The 19,350-nt window shown below is 39.0% G+C and overlaps 2 protein-coding genes across 2 annotated transcripts; one reads left to right on the top strand and one right to left on the bottom strand.

The window, feature by feature from the left end:
* Positions 1-10,319: 10,319 nt before the first annotated feature.
* LOC6732461 lies at positions 10,320-10,774 on the top strand. Its single transcript, XM_016178226.3, has 2 exons — positions 10,320-10,478; positions 10,544-10,774. The coding sequence occupies exons 1-2, from the start codon at positions 10,371-10,373 to the stop codon at positions 10,691-10,693; spliced, it is 258 nt and encodes an 85-aa protein (XP_016025102.1). The 5' UTR covers positions 10,320-10,370; the 3' UTR covers positions 10,694-10,774.
* A 1,365-nt stretch (positions 10,775-12,139) lies between these two features.
* Positions 12,140-12,663, bottom strand: LOC120285359. The gene is made up of 2 exons (XM_039297733.1): positions 12,481-12,663; positions 12,140-12,426 (listed from the first exon to the last, which is right to left on the bottom strand). The coding sequence occupies exons 1-2, from the start codon at positions 12,646-12,648 to the stop codon at positions 12,181-12,183; spliced, it is 414 nt and encodes a 137-aa protein (XP_039153667.1). The 5' UTR covers positions 12,649-12,663; the 3' UTR covers positions 12,140-12,180.
* Between the last annotated feature and the right edge of the window lie 6,687 nt (positions 12,664-19,350).

The raw sequence follows: 19,350 nt of genomic DNA, 5'->3' as shown, positions 1-19,350 counted from the left end.
GTTGAATTTTTTGCATGAATTATGCAAAGGAGTGTGTTCAACTGTTGTGGGCGAGCCTGTGTTCTGGGTATCCCTGGCTCCCACAAAGGGAATTCTTAAATGGGATTTGGGAAATCACAAGCCGAGCCAAGAGATGGAGATGTGAAATTAAAAGGGGATGGCGAGCTCAAACGGTGGGCGAACAATTTTTTCGCTTTGATGGGATATCCAATTGCATTTAGTCCAAGTAACATATAAATTTGAGGATGTTCGCATATGTATATGCGGCTTATGTGATTGTGCACAGAAAGAAAAATTGGTAGAGCTGCCAAGCAAATTTACTGTTTCCGGACAACGTTTTTATGTTCATTTAGTACTTTACGCATGACATTTCAAATATTTCACTGAATACTCCAATTTCGTTCTCTTTGTATATTTAAGCACATTTGCATTGCATGTGAGTGCAGCTTTTAAAGCCAGGCCAATAAATTCAGGCAGCGTTAACTACGTGAAATCCCATGCCCATTTACTCCGGGCCCACGTCCATCTTTGGCAATGAATCCCCGACCGCCACCTGCAAAATTGCAACTTAACAATGCTTCAGAGGGCCTGCGATCCCGAACTCCCACTAACTTGGCTTTCGTACCCCATGTGGCAGCGACGCATGCGGCGTATAAATCAATATTGGCAATTTAAAATTGGCTGGCGGTGTATGAAGCCAATATCCGGCAACGCTCAGCAGCTCTCGAGTGTTTGTGTTGGGTCCTGGAAAGAGCGGGGAAAAAAACTGTGCCGGGTGGCGGAACTGCGAAGAAGAAGTACCCGATTCGATGGCTGGTTGTGACCAAGCCAGAACCTACATATAGGCAGGGGCGTCCACCATTCCACACTAACTACAAACAAAGAATGCAGCTCATACATGTTTTTTTAAACAGACAATCAATAGATCTCAATCAAGTGAGAACAGGTTGCATATTTGTTGGCCCCGCTGCAAATGTTTTTCACTACGCCCCTGACGATAAGGACACCACTGTGGATCTTAGACAAACATCATGTGGCACCCAAAACGTTCGTTCGATTTGCCAGTTGCCGAGGATGTGGGGCCATGTGGAGTGCTACACGAAGTCCATTAAAATACGCGAATGTACATTTGTGGTTATTTTTTTGCCGATGTGGTCAAGGGGTAAATAAAGAGCAAATAAATAAGGACAGGTGGGGAATTCTGCCAAGGGAATTGGGTGATAGTATCCAGGCAGTGCCTTGAATTTTGTGAAAAATAGTGTAGTATTTTTTACGTGAACAATTGTCAATTCCACGAAGACAAAAATTATTAGCTGTTCTGCCCACTGATTTCAATTTTTTCGGATTTGAAAACCTAGTGGTGATTAGGGCTTAACTAGACATCTCGTCGCATCTATGAACATTAAATTAAAATATTCCTTTATTTTGATAAATATTGAGCTGAAAGTCAAACAACAAGGCCCATGGCCACGGTCACAACCACCTAATTATGCGCCAATAAGTATGCAAAATTAAAATATTATGCAAATTACAGCAAATGCGGATAGATCGCTGAAATTTAAACGCTTTTTGTTTTGACTTTTGGCCGGGATGTGAACGAGCGGAATAAAATTATGACATCATCATCGTCATCGTTATCAGCAATGCGTCAAAAACAAATTTCCCGCGCGATGAGAAGAAGGTGGTGGCGAAATTATGCCGCATCAAAAATCTTGTTTACCCACTAAAAGTATGGCAATAGCAAAATGCGTGAAAAATAAAAACACTCAAATTCCGTTCGTATCTCTAGTTTTATTGTTGTTTGTCTGTTGTTATAATAAAAATATTTCTTCGTAGGATGTATTCTCACTTAATGTGGAAATCAGTCAAGCATAAAGTATGGTAAACAGAGATAAATACCAAATGGCCATTGGCTCCAGCTTTCTAACGAGAACAAACAAAAAAAAAACTAAAAAGTATTAATGCTGAAAATATTCTTAAATTGTCAACCGACTGTATGCTTGAAAGAATAAATCAATACACATAAATAATATGCAACGGTTGAGATTGATAAGCCTAAATGCGTGGAAGGTTAAATAAAAACATGTTCAGAAATAAATCAGCTATAAATCGAAGCGAATATTCATACGCAGATATAAATAAATCAACATATTATTAAACAGCAATAAGCGGTATAATTATTATTCAATTTCGATTGCTGTTTTTTGTTTCTCAGAACTTTTATTTTTTTATGCTGCACAGTGGTGGGAAATTCATAATTTTAATCGAATTAATAGGTGCCGATTTGTCTGATATAGCTGATATTCTGCCACAAATTACTTTAAAAGCAAAATATTGATTTTCACTCTCAAAACCAAACTTAAACTTCAATTTTCCATTTTCCATTTTTTCGAGGACGCCAAGTCTTCCGGGTTCAATCCAGTAAAGCTTACCATAATGTTATTGGAGTATAAAACACTTTTTCTAATTAAAACCAACCCCCTCCCTCGCTGCACTTGTATTCTTATTTTATTTTTTGATATTTTTTTCTTTTTTTTTTCCCGCCAAATGCTCAACTATCCTTTGGGCCGTGCCAAGAGCTTAACATTAATTGCCGTCTTTCATTTCCCTTCCGTCGTCTTTTTTTGCACTCACCTGCCAAGCGGTGGAAAAAACGAGGGCCAAGTGAACGTAAAGTTAAGTAGGAAAACTGTAAAAGGTCTGATAAAAAGTTTGGGGAATTGAAATGCCGAGGCGAAAAGACGAAGGAATTACAGAGCTAATAAAAAAGTTGTAGCTTCCTTTCGTATTAAGTGGACAATCTTCTGTTGCTGCCAAATACGGGCTTAATTACTAGTTTCGGCCTCATGAAATCGCTTAATGCAAATGCGACTATTTTTGGCAACAATGAATGAAAATTTGTGTTATTGATTCATTGGGCCGATAGCGGGATTAAGATGGCGTTAATCCATTTAGATAAAATTTATGGTTAATATTTGTATAAAATAATAAATGTATTTACTTATACTCATAATACTCTAAAGCAGGCTAGATAAATTTGTTAGCAATAATACCGTTTGAAATTTGACTAAAGAAATAAAATAAATGAACATACATATCATTAAGTTTGGTTGGATGCATTGTGAATGTTTTGGTAATTGGCTTTCTAATAAAGACCCATGATCCGAATCTGTTAATTAAGGCAAATATTTTACGAGAATATTTCTGCCACAACGCATACCGGAGGTAATTTTCCGAATTCAAGCTTTGCTTATCGATTTGCTGGCCATTTTCTGAGAAACACACACGCATGCAGGCCACCTAAAATTGTGCTATTAATTAATTAAATTTTGACTACGGCCATGCAATCTCCATCTCCATGGCCCAATCCACAGCCATTGCTCCCTTTGTCTTGGCTCTGTCTGGCATTGTCGCTGCACAAGTTCTGGTGTACAATTAATCCTTATTAATTATACGCTGCCTGTAGATTTATGGCAAGTTTTGTGCGTTGGCATTTGGCCAAGACACACACACACTCGAGTGCGTTTCTGAGCCAAGTAGGTTGCAAGTTGGTTTTCCAGCCCCCCACGCCATTGATATGCCGGGCGCCGTGACATACCCCCATTTCCCCCCCTCCCGTGCTGCAGGACATTATCACCCGAACTCCTGCCATCTCCCCACCTGCTGCTTTTGACAGCTGAGACCCCGACAACAAGCCGATAGCCGATTGTGCGGCAGGGGCCAGCTCATGTCATTACCTAATCGCAGACAAAGGAGTCCTTAATTGCTCTCCCCAATCGAAATTGCGCTGACAAACAAGGAGCTGCTCGAAAACACAATGGCAAACATCAATACGTTTTTAATAACTTGCCATAATGAATGGAGGAGTGATAAATCAAATGTTGTTTCTGCCGAAGAAATGTCCTTTGAGGCGGAAGCTTTTCACAATCATTTTACGTAATGCACTTATAGACTTTTGATTTCCGATATACCTTTTTGCTTATTTCGACACACCACTATAACAGCATTTAAATGTATGCAAATAAGAGCGAAAACTTTTCACATCACCAGCATAACATTCTCAATTCCTTGGCGGCGGAATTCCATAAATAAACTTACAGAATGTTTCTTTCTGGCAACTTTTTGTCGCCGCAGGGACTGTCATTAACTGAGTCCATAAAAGTCACAGATTGTTTCATATCAGCTCCTTCGTCTATTATCAGTTTTTATCCTCATAGGGATGCCTCTATTCCCACTGCCAACACTTCAATTTATTTCTCTTTAAATATCTCACATTTTTATTAGGAATACAAACACCCATTTTAGCTAAACCACAATTAAAGAGGTTATTTATTTTTATAAATATGTAACTAAAAATAACATAAGACTATTTTATCACACAACAATTACACTTCCCCAGATGTTTTCAGTTATCGTTTAACTGGAAATATACACTTCAGCAAAAATTAATCACGAATAAAGAATTAATTCTGATGAGAGATTCGAAGTAATAGGGAAATCGAATATATTTTCGTAAGAAAGTCGACTGTGACTTCAATTCCGTCTCTCTTTTCAAAGTGGAACTGATAAGCCTGCATCTCTGCATAAAGAGGGCAGTATAAATACGGACATAAATTAAATTATAGTGTTGTCATACCTCTCAAGTCGAACTGAAAATGTTCCCTAAAATCGCATTAACTATTCTGCTCATCGGCTGCGCTCTTCTAAAAATCTCAAATGCCTACCCAAAGACAGTACAGTACAACTTGTCAAAGGTGCGTCCTTGTGAATCTACATAAATCTATATTTTAATCGAATTTTTTTACCATTACTAGAATGAAGATCGTACTGCTGATAGCTCGACAAACTCCTCACCAGAAGTGAATATCGCATATGCAGACTGTTTTGAAACGCATTGTGAGCTTAAAAATCCATCAAAAGTTTCGACACTAGAAAACCGTGCTCGAGGCCTTACATTTATTTCGATTTTACGTAATAAAAAGTTATTAAAATATGACGCTTAATTTTAATTAATAAATTTGTACAACAAAGCTAAAATATATATAGTTTCCACCTGCAATTAGCGTCTGATCCCATTTTTCCGTATGAATACAAAAAAAGACAACATAAATTTTTAACAAATAATGTGGTTAGTTTTCTCACTTTTTACGGCTTATCCATTCTCCCAGCGATTAACCAACCAAACCTCTTGTTTCATATCATTGATGTTTGACAGCAATCAGTGCGATAAAATAGATTGTCATTATCATCAGTGGGACTTATTGGGTGATTTCATTCTTTTTTGCCTCTGAGTGGTTTTTTTTCGTATTTGCATTTCATTTAAAATCAATTTAGCAATCAGTCAGCCGCGTTCTGTTAAACAGTAATTAACATAAATCAATTTGAATGCAGTTTGGTTATGTAAAAATGTTTATCCTACGGACTGATGAGCTCACAGACGACATTAATTAGGCCAAACAAGAGAGGTAAAAAAAGCTTTGTGGGGCGAATTTAAAACGCAAATTATGTATTCAGTTCATTTAAGTTACGTTCAAGGGAATTCTGACAAATATAACTTTGCTTTTTGTTGTCAAGGTGAATAATAACATGTGTAGCTAATTAATTTTTAATTCATATTAATAACGCTCTAAAAATACTAAAATTAATTAAACTATTACAGCTTACACAAACTTTAATAAATTAAATTTCCACGTTTAATCCGAATTTCTAATAACTTATTTACGATCGTAAAAAGTTATGTTCTGATTTTCATTATTTTTTCTTCGCCACTCTATGAAGTGTCAAATACTTTGAAAAACTGAATTCGCGTAAAAAAGTAAATAATTAATTTGTAGACCGACAGGAAAGTGATTGTAAAAAATACAATGGGTGGCAAAATCAAAGCAAAACATATATTGTGGCGCCAATAAAATCGAATATACAAGCGAAAATGTTGAGGTTGAATTCCTGTTAATTATAGATGATTATATCAGCAGAGTAAGTCATTTGGCTAATCATTTATTTATCAGATGCTTTACTATTGCTGATAATATAATGTAAAATGCACGCAACTGCTTTAAAAATAATACTGTGCTCACAGTTATTCTGTAAAGCGAATTCCGATGGAAGAAAATATATTTTTGTTCTAGACACGACCGATAGTAGAAAGTCGATGCGGACTAATAATTTTACTTGTGCCAGCTCGAAACCATTTACTTTTCAGACACAACACTGCATCCATTACATGCAATTGTATTTCGTTTTCGAGAACGAACCCTCATCGCTTCTGTCCTGTGAAACAGCACACATATATATAGAGAGGAAAACATTACAACTAAAAACCAAAGTGTGAAAATATTGAAAGCCTTGGCTGCAGCAGGATTGCCATTCTGGGTTCCCACCATAAAATACCCATTGTAAATAACCTACGCATCGGCAAGGACCTTCTTTCCCTTCATTCCGAGTACGGCGGCGACTGTTGCTCCTTACAGATGCTGTTGTTTTTCTAGCTCCTTTCACTTTACACCCAAGCGAATAATTCGCATTATATATATACATACATAGGTAGCTATGCATATATGTATGTATACATAGAGCTGGAGCAGCAAAAAATACTTCAAGTGTTCGCAATAAATTCCTTTAAAGCTTTTAAGCCGCAGCAGAAATGGCTGGTGAAAGGGTGAGCAGTGGGTTAAGAGACCATAGGCAAGGCTCTGGAATTACTTAAAATGCGCTTTTAGGGTTAAGCTTCAGCACAACCTCGCCTGCATCCATCATGGAGTGCTTAGGCACTTAAGCACTCCGGTTAGACCCTCGGGGTTTGAGTTTCAGGGCCATCTTGGAGTGCTGCCTTTTTTATAGGCACAAGCCAAGTATTTAAGATCATTTATGGGGTTTGTATAATTTAAGAAATTCACATTACTAGAAACGTGTTGCCCTTTTTATCTACAGGAACTATTAAAATTGATATTTAATCAACCTATTTATACCGTATTCTTTTACTAGGATTTTTTATCTTTATTTATGGGAATAACATTTATGTACGTGTTAATTGCAATCAAACAAGTGTTTTATAATCTCGCCAACTGACCGACTTTTGAAGCAAACAAAACTATTATTTAATAATAATAAATATTAATATATTGAAAATTGTTCTTCGTCGCTGAAAGCATCCGGGCATTAGAGATTGAATGACTTAAAATGCATATAAAATATTTTAAAAGGACTATTAAGTTACCTGGACTACTTTTTTTTCTTCTCATCAGCCTTCATTTGGTAAAGTCAGAAAGCACGCTGTAATTAAAATCAAACATCAATTTTGACTTTAGTTAAATTCTCCACAATCCTATTTAATCCCTTCTCACTTGAGCACAACATACATATGTACATATGAACACACGCATACACGTCTGCCTAATATAATGAAACTTCAACATCCTTGAACGCCAATAGGTGACATTTCTCCACATCACAAGGAACAATAGAAGTCTCAATGCATTTGCTGCCTTTGTGCTTAATTGTAAATATTTTGCCACACACCTGATCCAAATATACGTACGTACATATGTGACCACACTAAAGAAAAAAATATTATCAAATTGTGGTTTATTTTCGATGACGGTTTTTGTAAAGTCGCAACCTATTAAAATGGAATGGTGTAAAGTGTATTTGTCATTAACAAGTGCCTAGGTCAATTTTGTAAATATTATAAAATTTTCTAAAACACATAAGGATAATTCTCTTGAGTACAAATTCTGAAATCACTCAAATTTTTTATCTCCCACCTTCAAAAAGTATTGATCTTGCACGGATTTTGCTCAATGGAAACATATGTATGCGTAAGTGATTGTATGAAACGATGTGGTGTGCTGCTTGGAGGACTTGGTTCTCCATTGATTTTGGCCCTAGGTGCTAAGATTACACAAATTGCAATTTATTTGTTTGGGCAACCAAAGCCAATGCAGGGAATCGCTTATATATCTGGCCACATCCCGCCGCCACCCTCTGAATCACACGCCTTCCATGTCCCTGCACTGATTAATATGTCTTGTGTTTTGTGTGTATTTGCCCTTGTGTTTATGTTTGCATTTAACTGGCAAACTGGATTGAAATCGCTTCGAAGGGCCGTCCACCGCCCACTTCTCACCGGGCTGCTCACCTTTCGGGAAGACCGACCGGATCCGGATTGTGATATGCATGACCTAGACAAATATTATGCGTTTGCAAGCACTTTGTCATTGGAGCTGCTGCTGTCCCACTGGCACAGCTACCCGGGACCAATGGACACATTTGTTATTTTGAAATATTTTGTTGATTTTGCCCGAGAAGAGTTTGCAGCAAGGATTCGCATTTGAGGTTTTCATTTGGCTAAAAGGGGAGACTGCACAGCCCATTTCTCATTTCCCTTCTTTCTTCGCCGCAGTGAGTGACACACTAATTGTCCTGCTTGTTGTGCCACCGAGATGCATTCACCATTTGCAATTGGTTTAGCCCGGCGTTTGAGTGATTTAATATTGAATTATGGCTTTTGATTTATATCACATTCACAATCCGTAATGGATTTATGTCGCCCTATTCGTTCTCTACGTGCCTCTATTTCCCTGATTGCCAAAAAAAAAGGGCACAGAAAAAGAATGTTAACGTAAAAGCTGAAGCAATTGCAGCACATTTGCCGGACGGGGCACTTTGCCAAGAAAACTAAACTTTGCCCAGTTCTTGGCGAAGTCACCGAAATTACTTCTCTGGGTGTGAACAAAATGCAAATATTACACAGCTCATTAAGCCTGAATTGGATTTAGGCATCCACGAATTTCGCTCCTCAGAAAAGAAAACTTGGCATCGCAGATTTCTTGAACAAACTCTAATGCTTAATGCTTAAGTTAAAATAAGAATTAAGTTAATATAAAATATCAATTTAAAATTCTTTTTATTAATTTGTGCATGAATATTTTAAGTATATTTGTTTAATATTTGCAGTACATAATTTATTTTCGTACAAATGCAAAATTCATATAGCAAGATGAAGAATAATTGTATAATTTAAATTAAAAACTGTTCCTAAGAATTAAATTGGAAAGTAGCCTCTCAGTTACATAATTGGATCTAAGGAAATACTAATCCAGGTGGTAGCTACACAAATCCCTATTCAATTGGCTTTCTATTTTAGCCAGGTTTCCGAGGTCATTCATTGCGGCCTCTAGGTAATTTATAATGCCCGACTTCAATGTTAATTTACGTTTAATGAATTTTAATTGGGCCCTTCCTAGTCCCAAAACCACAAAGTGCCCGCGCTGCCACCCAACAAAATTGACAAATTACGTTCGGTTCGCAGAGTCCCTTCTCTAAAGTGACGGGGAAAAATGGAGTTTGGCCAGGGTACAGGACATTTTCGTCCTCCGTGTCCTGGGCCTTTTCAGTTTATTTTGTCGCTGCCGCTGTTTGTTATATTCTATTCTATTTCATTTTACTTTTTTTTGTTGGTACGTTTGAAAGGTCGAAAATCGCGTTCCCTGTGTTTGTGTTTGCCTAATCAAAAATTTCAAACACGTTTTATATTGGCAACGCAAAAGTCATTTATTCAATTTGCAAACCAGTTTTACGTTGCGTAATCTAATCAAAAAGGTTGCGAGTCAACTCGACTTTACTACAGGGATGAACTGGGTCTACAAATGTATATGGCTCTATACGGTAGCCACTATATGGAGGTTCTTTGGCCGCCTGCCAAAATGGTAGCAATGGGCCAAAGGAAGCATGAACAAAAAAGAACAATTTCCAAAAAATTCAAATGCAAAAAACTAAAATTTGCCAAATGGTTGACGTCACGAAAAACATTAAGGTATCGCAAATTTTCATTGTACGAATGTATATATCAATGAAAGTGCTATAGAAGCATTATGCAATTTGGTTTTGGAAAAGCATTAGTAAATTGAAATAGAAAATATTTGTAGTGAAATGAAAAATGAGTTTCTCATATCTAAAAACAATAAATTTTCAATACAAAATTGAATTGCGTATTGCAGGTATTTTACAACATTTAAATATAATTAAAATTTATGAAAAAATCTTTGGATCAAAAAGGATGAATAAATATAAATTGTTTGTTTTTGATTATTAAAGAACCATATAACTAAATAACATTGACACACTAAGAAAAATGTTATCTCTTTTAACCCAATAATATTATTCATGGAAACACTTCTTCCACCTAAGAGATTGCAAATGTAAATGAACTGTTATCACATTTCTTAAGAACTGCAACATGCATTAAATCCGATTTTCTCATGGGCAGCAGCAGCAGATAAGCTGACGGTTTCCTCGACAAATCGGTATAAATACGCACAGATTCCCAGCCAAAGTCACAGTGTCTTCCAGCCGCTCAAGCCAAGCTAAAGATGTCTCCTAAATTCGCACTTGCAATTCTGCTCCTCAGCTGCGTTCTCCTGGGACTGACCAATGCCCAGTACAACAGGCGCCATCAGGCTGGGCCTTACCGACAAAATGTAAGTAGCAAGTATTCCTATTGATTTGGAAAATGTTTTAATCAACTTTTTATAATTATTACTAGATTGGGATGCGAATGAATTCAGACGGCTCTTTGCCGCCCCCTCCGGCTGACAATGCTGGAGGCAGTGATGTCCCAGCCAACGTGGATTGCATGCCAAATCTGCTGGCTAGTAACACCCTTGATACCAGGAAACCTAGGCCCAAACATTAATCGGAAACCCGAAATGTTCAAGAACTACACCGAACCGAAAATATATGAAGCTGAAGGAGACCGCAATAATTGATTTGAAATGATAAATTGAAATATTTTAAAACATAAAAAAAGCATTTACTTTCGTAAACAATATGACTACATAATTTCAAAATAACAATTTCTAAACAAAGTAATTGTTAATGGCTACATAACATTTTCTGCATCTAAAAAAAATATCCTAACCATTCACTAAAGTCCTCAAATGGAACATGATCATTGGATTTGTTGAGCCATTGGTCTTGAAACTCTAATGGAAAAGTTTCTTGTTTGACGCCCAATCATTTCGCAATATCCACTTTAAAAGCGGCATTCAATGGCTTAAGGAATTCCCTGTGACCCGACTCCGATAAATCGTAAAGCTCTGTCCGGAATACGTGTGAGTGCAGTAGGTGGCAACTGTCTGGAATGAACCCATCGCCAGCCATTCCATCGCATGCCATCCCGGCGGACAGCCGCTCCCCAGGAACCAAATTCGGTGGGTCGGGGGATTCCCGGGATTCGAGCAGACGGACGTTGGCCGATTAGTGCTGCGAACATGAAAAACAGATATGCTAACGTGGCAAACAGCCGCAACAATCGGAGGTAGACCTGCCACGCCCACCGGCGTTCGGGACTGAGCCAATAAAGTGTTTAACATTTTCGTCCGTACATTTTAATGGGGAAATGAAACAATTTCGGTGCCAACGACGGGTGCGGGTTGTGCAGTGGGCGGTAGGAGGGCGTGGCGCACGGCGGCATCCACGCCTATATGCAGATTAAGCGCGCATTTAACAATTTTACGCTGCATACATTTAGGCGACTGGCGGGTACATCGAAATCCTCAGCCGGAGTTCCCATTCACTTGCCGTCGCTGTTGCATCAATAAATTAAATGCAGATTTCCATTTTCGTACATGCAAGTAAACCAGCCCAGCGAACTCGGTTCAATATCGTGGCAACCAGCTCGGCAGTTAGGAGTGCCAGGGAAATTGTTGCATGCAGTTAATTATTTTGCACGGGTTTTTGTGCATTGCAACATCCACTTGCCCCGGCTACTAATTGAAATAAAACATGCCCGCTACCGGGTTTAATTAAATAAGACCAAACGGCACGAAGTTGTTCCATCCGACTTTAACTTTGGCTGGGCATAAATAAACTTCATTTTAATTTTCCTGGTATGTGCATTATGCGACAGAGTAGTGGTGTAAGGTAAAATGCTGTATTCCTATTGCCCCTCGGTTTTAATCAACATGATGCCCTCTTTTCCGCAAATCAAATGCCGAATTCCACGCTCAAAAGGAAACTTGATCGGAAGGCGACGGGAAAATTCTTCGTTACCATTTTGTGGCAGGCGTGGACATTTTTGGGGCAACAAGAACTGTAGGAATCCAGAAAGCACTGAAGAAAATAAATCTTATATTTTCCAAAATATTCATATTCATTTATTTAAATATGTGTATGCATTATTTAATTGTTTGAAAACCTGTCCTTGCTTGTGCCAGCTAGCACATTAAACGATCCACATCCGAGGGAACATCCTCCACCTGATGATGATGGTGGTGGTCCTAAGGGAAAGAATTCCCCAGTGGAAAATGGTCCGAATTGACTTGAAGAAAAGGTATTGTCAAAACTCATCTGTGGAAATTCCGGAACAGTAGGCGGCCCAAAACTTTGGGAACTTCCTGAGGCACCATAAGTTCGAACTCCATATTGCTGGTACAGATAATAAAGATAAATTAAATATTTAATTTTGAAAGTTATGCTTACTTTCTGTTGTTGAGCTGGGTATTGGCGATTTCGATTAGGAGAGGCACTTTCGATTCCTACGAGAAAGGTGCAAAAAAGTATAACCACAAGTCCAAGGTAAGGTGACATCTTTAGCTGAACGAGAGTGTCTTGCAGAGACTGATGTTGTTGCAACAACTTTCGCCTCATTTATACAATTTTTTTTATTAGTCTTATCAGCCGGACTTGGAAAGACAACACAAAATTCCATTGCAATTTACAGATTTCTTCGAACTTGCAATCAGCGTTCTGTACCGGTTACTTTGTAATGCAAATTTCCAGATAATCGAGATGCAGCATGGGAAAAATATACATTCCTAGAACTTGTACTAGGTTCTTTCTGTAATTAATATAAAATGTGATATTAAGTTTCTCAAATATTTTTTACAGTGCCCTGGAAGAGAGATGTATATCAGGCGGGCCCGAACCTGGATAAGGTCCATTCAAACACACACACTACGGCTTTGGCCAACTCTTGGGCTAACCAAATCCAATTGGCCAACATTCGTATGCGATTTCAGAAACCAAATCTGGTAATGGAAGGGTGAGAATCGAGACCGGAACTATACGTGTGATAAATAAGGCTTTCGGGGGTCAGCTCTTTCCTACCTCAACGTGGTCCGTTTACCTGGCAGCCATTTTGGGCCATTCCCCCACAAAACTTTCAGGTACCAAACTTCAGTTGGACAACAATTTTCCTTTCGCCATTCGCTTTTGCATTTTTTGTGTGCTGGTTTTGTGGTCTCCGCTTTCCTTCGGTTCGGATTCGTCCTCAGCTTTTAGTGAAATTTGCATTTTGCTTGATTTACGGAAAGATTTGAGGCTATTGCAACGCAACTTTGATGTGTGTATCAATTTAGCCAAGTGTTAAGGTTAAGGATTCGGATTGCATCCGTCCTGGCTCCCCATGTTGTTTGTCCGGGCAAACATGTAGTTATTGCTTTAGTTGGTGCTTTTGGAAATACTTGAAAACGGGGGTAACAAACGGTGATAGAGTGACCTCACAGATAAGTCAATTGGCACTGCATTTGGTTGCTCAAAGATGCTTTGTTTGTGTTAATAACACGCTTACCAAGCTTTCTCAATATTAAGCTAAACATTGAAGCAGGAATATTTCAAGGTATTTTTAATAGCTATAGATTGATTGAAGCTGGAATTGGAAATTCTGATGTCAAGTTATAACTTTAAAGTTCTCTTAAAGCATGAATTAATTGAAATGCAACATTTTCTTTGATTTCTTCGCAGTCGGTTACTTCTACCCAGAGCATGCAAATACCGTGATCCCCAGCATTTAAATGCATCTTCTTGTGGAAGCCCCACCTTAAACTCGCATTAATTTCACCGAAAAAACGTGCCATACTTTGTGGGCGTAATTTGCTTGAGCGCTCTCCTAACGACTTTTCTCACAAAAGTCATAACCTGCCAGGCAGACAAACGCAGACGAACAAACAAACCAACGACTTAAGTGCAAACAATTAAAAGACAAACAGCTCAATGCTGGCTCACACCCAAAAATGCCGGCTAGCGAACACCCACACATACGGATTCGCAAACAAGGACTTCGCAGGATGTGGATGGTTTTGGGGCGCGACTGAAGAACAAGTTTTTTCTGCCGGCTCAAAAGTCGGGCTACGACATCTGAGTTTGAGTTTTAACTTTGGGTGCTTCTCTTTTTTTACACACTTTACCAGCAGAGATTGTAAATGAGAAGTTTAGCGGAAATGGTGTGGGGATTCGAGATGACTACGGTCGTAGACAAGTGGTACTGTGACATATGATCATTTTGTGGATTTCAAGATATTAATAGAATGTTAATAATTCTGACAGAGAAAAAATATGAAATCTTATTCAAACATACGTTATATATATATGTTAACGTTATAAACATATGTTAAATAATCAGAACTTAAAAAGCCTTGGGGAAATATACATTAATCCTTCGAAATTGTTTTTAAAATTAACAAGTTCCGCTTTAAGCTTGTATTCATCATAAATTGTAATTAAATCATATTCAATTACAAAGAAGGAGTTAAAAACAATTTTATTTATATAGATTTAATTAAACATTTCTTTTTTGTCAAAAATGTGCTTTAATGGCATTCTCCTTTTACCATTTGTTCATGTGTCTCTAAAGAACATTCAGCAAAAATTTCAGAGAATTTCAGCATTCTGTTGAATTAAAAAACCACCTCATTTCATTGCATATATTAAGTGCGTCAGAATCTGGGACTGTCTTACACTTTTCCACTTGGTCCTTTTCTTCTCAGGCATGTCATTCAATCATTTCTAAAGGTGGAGCGTCAACACATTCCTCGTAATAAAATGCCCGACAATCTGGCTCGTGCTGGAATTTGGAATTTTGATTTTTCAGGTAACGTCAACACGGAGAAAAGGTGAGCGCTGGGAAATGGAGAAGCGAATGGAGTGGGTTGGGAGCTTGGCGGGCTGGGGCTAATCTCCTGGCGACCGCCAAACCGCACATTAGCTGGGGATGCGCTGGGAAATGCTCTGCAAACATTTGGGCCTGACAGCGACCAAAAAATCGTGCATTGACGATGATAACGTGCTGGCCCCAGCTGACAACGCCACGTCCATCGACCATCGGTCCCTGCATATTCACGCCGCATTAGCGCTCGGTGACCAGCGTTCCGGGCCTGCAAGCCGGACACAGAGGAGCGCATTTGGGTTTGGTTTCGGCATTTCGGGTTTCGTGTTTTTGGGGCGGGTCTGAAGCTTGTGGCTCCCGCCGCTCCACCTCGGTTGATGCTTTTGACACGATCCACTGATTTCCGGCCCGCTGGCCCACCCAACTGAATTTTGGGAATGACGTCGGCATGGGCGGCTCTCGGTCTGGCCACCTTCAATCGGCCAACTGGCTAGCTAAACATATGCTAATCGGCTTGTTTGCATCAGGTGGGCAGATGCAGGTGAAATGCTGTGAAATACATCAAATGTCTGCGGCTCGGAGGCAGAGAATCGCTGTCTAACTCTTGCAGCAAGCAACTGGAATGCGCTATTATTTACTCACTTGCTTTTGAATTTATTTTTAAGTACACATACATATTATATTTATCGGAGCTAGTATACTAATCATCAAATTCATTCCCTATAAAAAGTCAGAACAAATTTCTAATTCATATATAAAGTTAAAGGTCAGAATTAAGCAAGCCGATTAAACCCACGCTTTTTAATATTCAATAAATTTATCTATTAAAATACGTATCCTTTAAAAACTAATTAACGGATGATATATTTGCACTTGTATATTTGTAATTACATTTTAACACTAATTAAAAAGCATGACAGCACTGTACCGCAAACTTTCCACCGTGTCGTGTGGCTATAAAACGAAAGTTGAACCTCCACTCACATTCTGACAAGCGGTAAAAATAATATCTTTTATTAGCATAATGAAGTCATAAACATTGCAGTAGTTAACCCGCAAAGTCAACAAGTCAACAGCACCAGATAAAATCATCAGTCGCCCACATTAACTTCAATTCGCTCCCTAGCACACGCACCATTGCATTCTAAAGCTCTTGCACTCTGCACTCCCTTTAGCCCCGATAAGCGATCGCAAAAAAGGGAGTCTCATTCAACCCATTTACATGCAACGCAGGCAGGGCGGAAACGGAAGTGCCGAGGCAGCTCTGAAATAATATCAAAAATGGCTGCCGGAGGCGGCAACAAAAAGTTGCAGCTGGTCACAAATCATCTTAGGAGCTACGTGCTGCAGCCGATGCCAGTGTTGTAAAATGCTAACGAGCCCCGGCAACCTTTGTTGTCCTGGCACGCCCACTGGCGCCTCCCCTGCTGGGCCACCCTTTCGTCCTTCATCCTATCATCATCGTCGTCCTTGTCGTTGTCGCCGATGTCGTCGCTTTGAGTGACTTTGGCATGAATGCGGAAGGTGGCCGGCAACTAATTTAGCTGCCTTTGCGAAGTCAGCGGCATTTCATTTCCTGGGATTATCCGCGGCTTGTGTTCTGGAAAATGCATTCTCGGACGATCTTTAAAGGCGTGAAACCATTTAAAAACGCAATATGGATTTATTTCTACGATCACTTAATATGGGTTATTAGGATACTTTTGTTCCTATATTTTAACTACTGAAAACAGATAATCATCGTGGAGAAACAGAATGCCGGAACTCCTTTTCAAAGTTACCGTCTACGTCTCAGTTTCAGCGAGGAGCAGCTGCTGGCACCTGTGAGCGGCTAGGGCAACTCGGGCAGCAGTTGCAGGCTGCAACTATAAAATACCAATTTACTCCGCATGCCGTTAGTATACTTTCTTGGCAACGGGACTCGCCTGCCCTTCGTTCATCCTGCCATCCTGCCGCACAATCCCTACACCGATTCCGATTTCGGCTGGCATTCGCTGGCATTCCTTGCTCTGAATCTGGAAAGGATGCTGGCGGTACGACGAGTGTGTGCGGATGGGTTTTTCCTCGCTCTGCTCTCTGGGCTTTCTTTTAGCCAGAGCCATTTTATGTATTTTTATGGTAGGTTGCAGCCACTGACGCTGCTGCCGCTTGGCCCGGAAAGCGGAAACCGAAAATTGCTACTTATTATGTTACTAACTTTGTGTTGCCAACACCGCTCGACTCCTTCTGTCCCAACTCCTTGTGTATGTCTGCGTTCGTGTTTGTGGAGCTATGTAGACGGGCCTCGTTGTTGGCTGGTGTGATAATGTCAGGTTTTGTTAAAATTAAATTGCATGTCTTGCTGCGTTGAAGTTAAATTATGGCCTCCCAGGGTCGAAGGTGTGGCATTCAACTTTACATCTCCAACTGGGAATAGTTTCACGAAAAACTTTTCACCTGAAGTATCTGGCATTCAGCTTTAAACGACCCGTAGAATACAGCTGTGGGGCATATACAAAAATAAAAGAAATACACAGACACAAACGCACAGAAAAATTCGTCGGGACATCAAACAATTTTTTAAAGACTCATGTTGACTACTTTTTTTTTATTTTTTGACGTTTTCGGATTTCTTTCTCGCAGTTTCCCAGCGGGGTACCAGAAATATAACATTTTTTGCGTTTCACCGCAAACAGTATGCAACAGATTTTTTCTTAGCCACATGGTGCCAGGACAAAAACAGTCGACCATTTTTGCGAGCGCGCTCCAGCGCCAAAATGTATGCAATGTTTCCTTTTACTTCCACTTTCCTCTTATTTTTTAGTTGACTGCGATAACCACACGCTGTGATTTTTACCGGCATTACGAAATATTAACAGCATACGGCAAACATAAGAAAAACGAGTTTTCCTTTTTAAGACAACCAGCTACTGAAGGAGAAGGGAAAATTTGAGTAATGGCTGTTTGATGCCCCTGAGACTTGCTTTGTGGTAATGGACTTGTCTTGGAAATTTCTGTTAGTTGCAAGCCTGAAGTTCAAATTACTTGTGGTAGAACACAGCAGTTCAAATTTGTTTAGGTAATTCCACAGAACAACATGTTGATAAAGAGGCTAGTGAGCAGATATCAAATAAATACGCACATGTGCAAAAATAAATGAAAGGCTATGTCGTCTGTCATTCATAAGTAATTTTTTAATTCCATTGAAATACTTTTCAACAAAAACCATTTTGATAAATAAATAATTTAGAATGATTTGTATGAAAATTCAATAGTATCACATGTGGCTATGAAAAATTCAAACTATATTTTGCGATGTTGATGATGCAACTAAAAATATAAGAATGAAACACTTTTGTCTGGTTTTCGTTTACTAAACCAACAAGTTTGCCTAACAATTAAAATAAAGCCATATATGTAATCGCATATTCAGATCAATCATCTACTGCCCTTGACCTTGACAATTCCATCTGGAAGTGTTTTTCCCTAAAGCATCAACCCTTTTTGGCAAGCTTTGGCATCAACCCATGGTAGCATTGGCCAATATGAAAAACAACACGTTTCCAGGCAATAAATCTTGGACGGCGAAGGTTTTGTACGTATGCGGAAGGAAGGAAAACTCCAGAGACTAGACCAGGAACACATGCAACTCAAGACAGACAGAAAGACGCGTCGCATTCTGGGTATCTATTTTATTCATGTGCATTTAAAAGAATAGTAACGCTGTGACCCTTGGAAATAGTAGACAATTATGGCAACCAAATTTGCAAAAGAGAAAATATCCTGAATAAGCCAAAACGTTTTCCATTTTCAATTGGAAATTCCAGCACGCCGTCCTCTGTTTGCTCCGTAATTTATTGGCTTCCCTGCAAAATTGTTTCCCAACACCTCGAGCGAGGGTATTTGGCCAAACTGTCCCTATATTTGCCGCTCCAAGGAAGGCAAACATTAACGAATGTTCAAGCACCTCCGTATCAATATCAGTCCGCTGCCACGCCCCCTTTTCCATCCCGTTCGTGTATCTCTAAATTGAGTACGTGTTGTTCTAGCTGTTGAACGTGTTTCGGTAAGTACTTGGGCCAACACGTATGTGAGTGTGTTTGGTTGGATGTGCGCGTGTGTGTGTGTGTAGGGCGCCGGGAAGTTGGCAACATATTTCTTTCAGTTATATGGTTTTCCAAACGTGTCTGATTGCCCTCTAATGGCATTTTATTGCATTTATTAAAAAGAACTTAAGGCTAATACCAAAATCAGGCAATTAGATGCTTAAGTGGTCTTGCTTGAAAAGCCTTAAACACCTAAGGGAATACAAATACATTAGCGGCAGTAATAAATAAAACAAATATTGTTTAAAAAAAGAAAATTATCGTTTAGGTTTGCTTTTCGCGTTATTATACACATTCTGATAAATCAGATAATTAACCATAGCAGTCAATATTTAAAACTGATTGAAAAACCAATTGAAATATAACGATCTACATAAATAT

The sequence above is a fragment of the Drosophila simulans genome, chromosome 2L, assembly GCF_016746395.2.
Source record: "Drosophila simulans strain w501 chromosome 2L, Prin_Dsim_3.1, whole genome shotgun sequence".
In the NCBI taxonomy this organism is placed as follows: domain Eukaryota; kingdom Metazoa; phylum Arthropoda; class Insecta; order Diptera; family Drosophilidae; genus Drosophila; species Drosophila simulans.
The sequence above is the reverse complement of the archived record's forward strand: the minus strand, read 5'-3'. Positions and strand labels throughout refer to the sequence as shown.

Excerpts from the sequence above, each read along its gene's own strand:
- LOC120285359 (XM_039297733.1), bottom strand. The coding sequence starts at position 12,648 with ATGAGGCGAAAGTTGTTGCAACAACATCAGTCTCTGCAAGACACTCTC. Across the intron at positions 12,427-12,480 it reads ACCCAGCTCAACAACAGAAA|CAATATGGAGTTCGAACTTA; the intron begins GTAAGCATAACT and ends TATCTGTACCAG.
- LOC6732461 (XM_016178226.3), top strand. The coding sequence starts at position 10,371 with ATGTCTCCTAAATTCGCACTTGCAATTCTGCTCCTCAGCTGCGTTCTC. Across the intron at positions 10,479-10,543 it reads CTGGGCCTTACCGACAAAAT|ATTGGGATGCGAATGAATTC; the intron begins GTAAGTAGCAAG and ends AATTATTACTAG.